At 39.4% G+C, this 10,513-nt stretch overlaps 1 protein-coding gene across 1 annotated transcript in view; it reads right to left on the bottom strand.

Annotated features, from left to right (window-relative positions):
• Positions 1-4,229: 4,229 nt before the first annotated feature.
• Positions 4,230-10,513, bottom strand: part of kcnip1b (Kv channel interacting protein 1 b) — an 18,091-nt gene continuing 11,807 nt past the window's right edge. Inside the window, exons 2-8 of the mRNA XM_010766351.1 lie at positions 7,618-7,742; positions 6,958-7,027; positions 6,801-6,871; positions 6,598-6,705; positions 6,412-6,516; positions 6,061-6,123; positions 4,230-5,629 (exon numbers count right to left, since the gene is read on the bottom strand). Of these exons, the coding sequence (XP_010764653.1) occupies positions 5,582-5,629; positions 6,061-6,123; positions 6,412-6,516; positions 6,598-6,705; positions 6,801-6,871; positions 6,958-7,027; positions 7,618-7,742 (590 nt within the window). The 3' untranslated portion in view covers positions 4,230-5,581. The remainder of the gene's footprint in view (positions 5,630-6,060; positions 6,124-6,411; positions 6,517-6,597; positions 6,706-6,800; positions 6,872-6,957; positions 7,028-7,617; positions 7,743-10,513) is intronic.

Here is a 10,513-nt window from a genome sequence, read left to right as displayed (position 1 = left end):
GAAGGCTCACTGGTGTAACTGACTTCCTGACCAAAGGACATATCTGGAAGTGGAGCTTAAAAAATTATTACTATGATTATACCATGATATATATATTATATATATACATACATCATACACACACCCAACACACACTCACACATCTAGTACATATTATATATATATATATATAATGTAATTGTTCGATAGCTTTGTTTCCAACATATTTTGTTCTGGATGTGTTCATTGTGCATAGTGTTTCTGGAGACAAATTGTATTATCAAGATACCATATTCTATATGTCAGAGAAAGCAAACTGTTCCCAGAGAGACTTTTAAGATATTGTTCTCTTCTCTTATTGAAGGTACATTGAACTGACGTTAAGTACTTCTCATTCTACAGAAGGTACAATGAGAACATGCCAAAGTTCTTAAAAGGAGCAACCAAGAAGTGAGCACCACCATGTGATGTCAAGGCTTACAGACCAGCCCAGTTTTATGAAGGCGAAGACGTCTGTTGCAAAGGGCAATGGCATAGGTTCCATGTCCAAAAGCCAAAGTCATTCATTGCACACAGCAGCAACCATCAGATTTGGTGAAAGCTATCATCATGCCATCGTCGCACCTGCAAAGACCTGGACCAAAGCACAGTTTGCCCTGAAAGCCACTCTGTTGCTGTTTTTAATCTGGTGCAATGAATGGCGGTTTGGGAAACTGGCATTCTTAATTACAGGGATCACCCCTCTTTCTCCCTTAATGGTCAATTTCTCCACCTATCAGGGGATGAGAGGTTGGGCCACGACCGGTCATTGCCGCTCGAAAAGCGCTGAGACGCTCTAGTACATGGGTTTTGCATTCCGATAATCCAAAAATCAGCTCCTACAATCTCTAACCCTATCTCCTATTTCTTGGACCTCTGCGTGGAAACGTCACGGGGTCAAGGGATAGTTGATAGGAGAACTTAAAAAGGGACTCGGAGAAGAGACTGCAGTAACTTCTAGAAATCCGAATGCACTTTCACTATCTGAGTTTATGCAGGCGCCAGCCGTTACGTCATTCGTGTGCTCTGCTACTGTGGGTGAAACTATGGAAACTACTAGTGTTCTATACAAACGCACTACATGGATGTTTAATAAGAACGAGGGACTCATCTAGAGGACTGTGCACCGTGCTCTGGTGCTGTTCTTTTATGCTTTATTGACACGTGGACAACAGATGAAACATATTCTTCATGACCAAAGTTGTAATGGAAATAAAAAAGGAAAGTGACAATTTTATCTCGTCACCCTCTCCCTCCGTCCACATTAATACAAACTGATCCCAATACTCATGATTGTATGAAAATATCTTAAAATCAATACAAATGTATTTATTATAAACGTTCAGTCCTTACACCTATCACTGTGTACATCCACCCATCAACATCTTTTAAAAGTGAACAAACACCCACACAGCTCAGTGAAATGTTTACTTTTATTGATCATTTCAGTTAAAAACTAACGTTCATATTTCTCTTTTTGATTATTAATACTGATAAACGTTCAAACAAACAGCACTTTGGAAGCAACCTTACCACATACGTATTTAAAACTGCTTAATAAGCCACCGTAACTTTCATGATATAATTTCTCCGTCATGAATCGTTTGTTCAGTTGAACGACACCGACTAAGTTTAGGTGAGACTCTAATACTGCTTGGCTGCAAGCATTGTGGAGATGTGGGCAGCATTTTCTCCGTCTCCTATGTTGGGTAAGGGAAGTCCAGTGAGGTTCTAAGCTAAAAGGAGGTAGGTTATAAAGGAAGTTTGAAACCTCTTTCCTTTCATTTGGACGAATGGAACGGCACTTAACATGGACTGCCACTGACCGTACTTCCGGGTCATTTCACTTGGATATAGGAACCAGGTTCCTCAAGCTAAATGGACTATGAAACGCAACCCTGGTTCAGTGCGTAGCTCGTACTACCCGGTTGCCGTCTATCCTTTATTTCCAAACCCAGTTATACGATTTAACCACGCCCACTTCCACATTAACGCAAGGATCGGACGTAGCTCTACGGCTGATACTGTCATAGACGCAGCGCCGAAATTCCTGAAATCTGACAAGCATAAATACCATCCTTATAAACGCTGCATAATATACAAATATAATAGTGCTTCTTTGTCAATATGCAACTGACGAACGCTGGAAAAGCCCATACGAGAAAAGTCCTAAGAATTGTCATACTGGTGGTTTTATCATTCCTCACGCTGGTGTACCACCATGCAGAATATTAATATAACCTTGACTAATTACTGTGTACTCATTTATCTGGACAGCATTATTTAATGAATACTATTTTATATATATAACTTACACACATTTATCTTCATTTATAAACATATATATATAAATCACACACTTATATGTACTCACACATTATTTATTCATTATACAACACAGATGTATTCAATTCATTTATATACACACAGCATTATTAAATGATAGCTGTTTAGTATATATATATATATACACACACATTTCATTCATTTATAGAAAATACCATATATATATAAACACACACTATTTTATTCATTCTATAAAACATAATATATATAAACACACACTATTTTAATATATATATAATATATACACACATTTATTCATTTATAAACATATATAGTATATATAAAACACCACACTTCATACGGTTACTCACACCATTGTATTTATTAATACATACACACAGATGATTTCATTCATTTACTATACACACAGCATTATTTTAATGATACTGTTTTATATATATATAATACTACACCCACATTTATTCATTTATAAAAACATAAATATATAAAACACACACTATCGTCATTATATATTATATATACACACATCTTTATTTCATTTATAAACCATATATATATAAACACACACTATTTATATATATATATATATACCACACATTGTACATTATGGATGTGGATGGACGTGGATTGGATGGATGTGGATGGCCATGGATGGATTCACATCCATCCATGGGCCCTCCTCATTGCATTTCCAGGGAACTGGTGGAGCGTGAACGCACGGCCGGGACATTATCTCGAGCCCAATGACAGCTCTGCATGCAATCCCTATGGATATTCATATTAAGTAACTGGCTTTCATCGACAACGCGACGATTACAGTCTGAGAACATCTGTGAAGGTCTGTGCAGAAAGCAGAGCAAGTGTGCGTACATATATATCCACTCAGTATAAACAGCCTACATACACTTACTTTCTGCTTATCTGTATGGCTGATAGTTTAGTAGACTATCTTACAAACAAATATATAATTTACTTATATATTCCAGTCTTTCTGATTGTGTTATACGTCTACTTCATGAGAGTGCCATCTCAATACTGTTTTGATTCTGAAAATTGTATATATTTATATTAAATATATTGATGTGTGTGTAATATGTCGCATCTGTAGCCTGTTATTGTCTCATTATACCGTACTGTCAATTAATTAAAAGTAAATATATATTTAAGTTGTCATGAACACATCTGTCCATCAGAGTGCTGCTGTGCCTCCTGTCATCATTAATGGACGTCTCTTTAAAATTACCGCTCAGAGGAGAGGAGTTCTCATTTCTCTAACCGCCTGCTCCTTCCACTCCTCTCTCCTCGGTTCCCCTCCTCAGTCCTCCGCTCGCATCTCCTGTGGGTGGCACCAAGTCTCGAGTCGAGGATAGTAGTCGAGGAGGGCAAATTTGAGTATTGAGAAACCTCTTGTATCAGATCCGTTACAACCCCGCTTTTTTAGAGATTTGGGTACGGAGGAAAAGAGAGAGGGTTGTATTTTCTGACACTTGGTGAGTTCCCTGGAACACTGGGGACACATATTCATGTATAAAAGACGTACAAGAGTGCATTTTGCATGATAGGTCCCCTTTAACTTATTTAAGAGCATAGTATTTGTACTTTTACTTACATAATGGATCTGAGTACTTTTTCCTACCCTTGGTGACATCTACTATTTTGTTGTATAGAACGAAGGTCTAATAATAGCTAAATAATTATAATGTAAGAAATGTATTCTTTTTTTATCACTCTCAATATTTGACTTCTTTTTATTTTGATAATAATCTTAATTTGTTCCATCAACTTTTATAGTTATTATTATTATTAATTGACTATAAAATCTAAACATTGTAGGAAGAATACTACTATAGTCCTGCAGTAAAGAGACAGAAACAAAGACGACTGGAAAGTAAAACATCACTCAATTTAAGAATTGACCTGTTTATTTTTATGGCTTAAATATATGTTTCTGTTAGTGAGATTTAATAACCGTTCCACACCGAGATATCAGACACCAGAGGCTTCGATGTCACACTGATGCACCGTACAGAGAACAGCTCACTGACACCTGAAGTCTGTCTGTATCCGTCAGCGTGGCATAACAGGGGGGTTCGGGTAAATAGAGCTGTCCTACAGTAGGTGTCATCAGAACATCACATTCCAAAAAGCTGACATTCAATATTATTTCCCTGCAAGATTATCAGATTTGTTTCATACCAGGATTTTATTAGAATGGACTATATACTTAAATCTCAGCTTTATTGGCCGAGTATGTGTACACATAAAATGAATTTTTTCGCTAATAGGTATATCATTTCATGTATAATAACATAGCTAACAGCAAAATCATACCTTTCTTTACCATAATTGACTGCATCATGTTGAACCGGTCACCTGTGCAAATAAAACCGATTGGTTTGATGATCATAAAGCCTCTTTCTGATGAAAATACCCAATGTATGCACATCATTCACAATACTTTTTTTCAAAACATTTTTGACAACACTGATTTGACCACAGTAAGCAAAGCAGCAGGTGAAAATATAAAAGAATGATTCGATTTTTCTTTTTTTTCCACTAATACCTAAGGTCCATCATGGACAGGAAGACAGGCACAAAACATATCAGACCCATGAAATGTAATGTTTCCAAATTGACTTTAGAGAGACTTAACAGCGAGCATCAGACAGACTCAGCAGGCGAGCAGCAGCCAGGTCGACACAAAGGAACAGCAGTCACAGCGATGCATTCGATACATGTGGAAGTCTTTATGGCCAAATTCCCGTAATAAATCGGACAATTGTTGGGTGAAAAATCTAAACCTCTTGCAAAAGCATGCAATAATATTTTTGGCAAAAAAATATCCTCTTTTTTGGCAAACAAAGTTGTGCTGGTTAAACAAAAGCTCTTTGCTGATCGGGAGCAGCCTTGTAATGCAGGACCATCTTTATCAGGTAACATGACAATCTTCAAGACAAGCACTGAGAGCAATGTCTGTCGCATCAGTCTCTTTGTATTGTGTGGGGACACTCAGCAGGAAGGCGAACAGCATTCCAGTCCAGTCCTTTCTTTCAAGTTGTTGTGGGGGGAGGTCTGACCAGAGGAGGAGGAGGAGGAGAAACTGGATGCATCCACCCCCGCGCGAGCGCGCGCACACACACACACACACACACACACACACACACACACACACACACACACACACACACACACACACACACACACACACACACACACACTTCGCATTTCATTTTTGTCTTCATCATCTCCCCTTGTTCTACATCACGTTCTCAAACAACTGCATGGAGCTCATCATGGTTTCATCCTACAGAGAGAGAACACAAGTAATCAGGGCAGAATGATGCAATGTACTGACTCCATGATGTGTAGGCTGCACGATGACAGCAACCTCCAGCTATAACATCACTTATCTACACAGATTCAAAACAATCCTGTACATGCTGAGGAGATACTTTAGTACATTAAGTATATTGAGAGAATATTACATTGTATTGCTTTGATTGTATTTCTGTTATACTCTTATTTTATTTGTTTGTATTTCACATTCTATCTTCTTGTCTTGCATTATTTGCTTGTAATTGTATTTATCCTTTAGCACTGTCATTCATGATTGTTAATCCTGTAAACCCATTGAGACAATCCGTTAGAATACATGCTATGTAATATTTACAAATATACAAAGGAAGCACTTTTTACATGTATTTCTTATTATTTCAGAAGCAGGAGAATACACACCTCCTGGCAGGCTATAATAAACTCCTCTAGAGTCACCACTCCATCTTTGTTTTTATCCATTTTCTGTGGAAAAACACATTGCAATATAATACAAATCAGTCTCAAATATGTCCTGTTGCAACACATATGGATTATAGTAACTACAGAAACATGTTCACAGTATTGAGTACCAACTGGAGAATAATTATAAAACATTTGCTAATGACTTCAAATGTATAAGCTTTATGCAACATAAACTTGTAACGAGTCTCAATGAAGCTAATATGATCATTTTAGATCTACAGGGGTATTTTTAAAGACACTTTACTTTTGACTTGCGTTGATCTTATATTCAAAATAAGACTTATTTACCCGGAAAAAGGCGTCCACATGCTGCTGCGGGACGTCTCCCTTTATTGCAGGGTAGGTGAACTTCCCCATCATGTCATAAATTGCCCTCACAATCTCCGTCATTTCCTGAGAACAGGCACGGTCACATTGTGATAAGACATAGACTTCATATTCAACACTGTACACACTCTTAGAGCCGAACCTCACCTCTCTGTTTATGTATCCGTCTTTGTTAATGTCATAAAGATGAAACGTCCACTCAAGCTTTTCTCTCAGCGTTCCCCGCAGCAGTATAGACAAACCCATTACAAAGTCCTGACAGCAATGGAAAACAAGACAAAGTCAGATTCTGAAAGCATCATGGAAGCAAGGAATGAGTCTTATTTGACACAAAATGGAGGAGGACTGACCTTGAACTTAATGGAGCCATTGTTTGTAGTGTCGAAAGCATTGAAGAGATAATGTGCGTACATGCTTGCATCTGCAACACAAAAACAGATAACGTGAGCGGTCTGCTGCAGTGGAAAGGCTTCTCAGAGCAATGAATGACATTTGATTGCACTTTACCTCCATGAGGGAAGAACTGTGCGTAAATGTGTTTGAATGTTTCCTCATCGACCACCCCACTTGGACACTCCTGAGGAAAGACAAACACGGAGTAAGGTTCCTCCACTCTACTGTTGGAAGAAATCAGCAGCACTGTGGAGGCATGACCTCATCACATTTGACCCACGAATCTCTTACACATTTGAGCTAGTTAGCCAGCAAAACGTTTGAAAAAATAGCTGTATTGTTTATTGCTTTTCTTTAGTTTGATATAAAACCGCTGCAATTAGGAACAATAATCCCTTCAGGCCTTAATACGCACATTTTTTGTATATACATAATTTTTTTTTAAAAACTGCTTTTTGTGTCTTGGGTAATTCCACACAAAATACAAATATTCGGTGCCAAACATCAGTGTAACTTTATGACTCAACATTGACAAAGGCAAACACTGTTTTTCACAATATTTCACAGTGTTTTGCATTTTTGTGTAATTTTCTTTACACAAGTCAAGATAAAGGATCTTAAAACAAATCTAATACAAATCTGAAAAGCTAGATGCCATTTGGGAAAATAAAGAAAAGTGTTTTTATTAAGGTAATCTACATTTTTAAACTTGAAGTTACTTGAATTCACCAAGATACTGTAATGTAATAATAAAAGCAGAAAGTGTGTGTTTACATTCTTGAAGCCACGATAGAGGATCTGCAGCTCCTGTTTGCTGAAGTTGGTCTGCGCCTCCAACTGGGAAAGACCCTCCGGCCGGTAACACACCGTCGTCATCTCCAGCTCATCATCTGTTCTATCTACAGCCAGAAAAGATAGAAAGACATACGTTTATCACACAGAATCATGTCAAGACTTCTGCAATGCCTGTCTGACAAATGCTCTTCCTGTAATACACACGAGTCATCTTAAGGATGTGAGGGTGGCAGCAAAGAAATACACATTTGATAGGACGGCAAAAAAAAACGCTTGCGGGGGAAGATGAAAGAGTCATAATTCACAATGAGGTAAAAAAAAGGGAGAAATGGATTTGGTGGAGGGAAGATACATGCGTCTGACAAAGAGATCCCCTTGAGGGGTGTATTACTGTGCTCAGTACTGGGTGCTGTGAAGATGGATGGTGGCTAATGATGTAAGGAGTACTCATATTGCTGGGGGTAAGGGTTTGTCACTGCGACTGTCTCCAGCTGCAGGGCTAAACCAACATCCCAGAATCCGGCAGAGGACACAATCCACACAACAAGTTCTCAGAGATGAGCAAACATCGGAGAGAAAGCAGGACGTTGTTATTGCATTCACCGGCAGCTTATTTGTTTACACATCAGTCTCTTGTATACTTGTATATCCCAACTGGTCCCTGTGATATCAGCAATGTATTTTTGCTTTTATGGAGACCAAGTGATGCATCCTATGATGAGTAACTTCAGCAAACAAAAACCCATCGGATCTCGCTAATTTCCACAAAGAAACATGAACAATGCGCACACAAACAAGATGTTTAGCTGTGTCTGCATCACTCGGTTCGATTAAGGAAAAGAGATTGAGATGAATATATGATGATGGCTATTTGGATGGCGGCGATGACTCACTCGACCCACTCAGCAGCGGTGTCAAGATGAATTCCAACCGCTGATACCTCATTCACACCAACGGTGTTTCAGGGCCGGTTCGGAGCTGGAGCTTGAAAAGCACCGGGTTTTCCTCTTCACACCGCAGCGGAGCAGCCTCTTAGCTCCGGAATCCGGTTCATTTCGAGCTCCAAAAAATTGTCCGGCCAGAGCAAAAGCACCACATACGTCACGCTTACGTCGAGGCGGGGGCAGGGGGCAGGGGCGGGATCAACTCCTGAACAACAACAAAAAGCCTGCGTTTTATCCAGTTTGTACACAACGATGGAGAAACTTAACAAGCAGCAGTGGTCCACTGAAGAGACCAGCTACCTACTGGGAATCTGGTCTTCCGAAGAGGTACAGAGGAAGCTGGAGCACAACCGGCCATTGTTGTTGTTATCAGCTGTGAGGGGTTTCCGCGCGGTTTGGCTTTATGAAGCAGGCACGCAAACGGTTACGTCACGACGCAAACGATGATGCAATGACGCAGCATCAGTCGGACTCTGGGCAGTGTGAAAAGAGCCGGAGCTAAACCGAAGAACCGGTTCTGAACCTGAAAAGCTCTAGCACGGAGCTTGAACCGGAGTTGCGTTGGTGTGAATGAGGTATTTAAAATGACTGCTCAGAGGAGAGGAATTCTCATTTCTCTAACCGCCTGCTGCTTCCCTTCCTCGGCTCCTCCGCTCGCAGCTCCTGTGGGCGGGACTAAGACACGAGGATAAGAGTCGAGGAGGGAAAATTCCAGAAATGAGATACAGCCATTCACTCACCTGTCTGCGTCCTCCCTGAGCAGGGGAGTGGAGTCATCACAGTCTGCAGGCTGGGACATGTCTGGAGACAGCAGTCAAGCTGAATTACTTCAGTTTGTTTAGAGTTTACAGCTGTCCGGTGGACTCGGGGAGACGTAAAGAAAACATGTCCATATATCCGAGGGTCAGTGAACGGCTCTGATAACTAATGCTAACTGAGAGCCAGCAGCTAATGTTTGTGTCTCAAACTATGTCAAACCCACGCGTTAGTCCAACGTATCATGCTGAATGGAGCAGTATCCAGCCGACTGTGAGGTTAATAAACGGCACTCACCACCCAGAGGCTCATAAACACAAACTATAAACGGAACTAAACTAATCACTCTGCTTGGTTGGCGCAGTCACAACAACATACACTTCCGGTTGAGCATTTCAAAGTAAGGTGAATCAGAGCTAAATTATTTAATTTTTCTAAGTGGGCTGTTCAGCCTCACCACATTCTTGGATTGCATTTGATTTTGTTTGTAATATTTGTATTGTATGCTCCAAATAAAAATGTTAATAATCCCCTTGGTCATTCGTTCTCAACTGCATGAATTTATTTTGAAGCCTGTTTATCTTAACGCAACCCACTCACGTGAGACTCCCCTTCCTCATTATTGACTCTTCCGTGTTTAACCCATGGTTTAACCACAGACTGCATTCATTTAATTAAATACAATGAAAAGCTCCAATAACATGTTTACTGTTTTAAGGTTAATTTAAAATATAGTGTTATATTTCTGTCTGTCTGTTTGTCTGTCTGTATATGGTGAGTAGAAACTGTACAAGTATGCAGGTGTACACTGTACACAGTATATAGGCCTATTTTGTATCTATTCAGTATATGTACAGGTGAGTATATACAGTTGAGTACACTATACACAGGTGAGTATATACAGTTAGTTGAGTATACACAGGTAACGAGTATACACAGGTGAGTTTATACAGGTGAGTATACTGTATGTACAGGTGAGTAAATACACGGGTTAGCAGAGTACAGATGAGTGTACAATGTACATACACAGGTGAGTATATATACAGGTGATCTATACAGGTAAGTATACAGGTGAGTATTCAGGTGAGTATATGTACAGGTGAGGTGAGTATACTGTATATACTGTATGAGTATACAGGTGGGCATATACTCCCCTGTTCTTTCTAAATTCTATG

The sequence above is a fragment of the Notothenia coriiceps genome, unplaced genomic scaffold (assembly GCF_000735185.1).
Source record: "Notothenia coriiceps isolate Sejong01 unplaced genomic scaffold, NC01 NC01_scaffold00003306, whole genome shotgun sequence".
NCBI classification, from domain to species: Eukaryota; Metazoa; Chordata; class Actinopteri; order Perciformes; family Nototheniidae; genus Notothenia; species Notothenia coriiceps.
The sequence above is the reverse complement of the archived record's forward strand: the minus strand, read 5'-3'. Positions and strand labels throughout refer to the sequence as shown.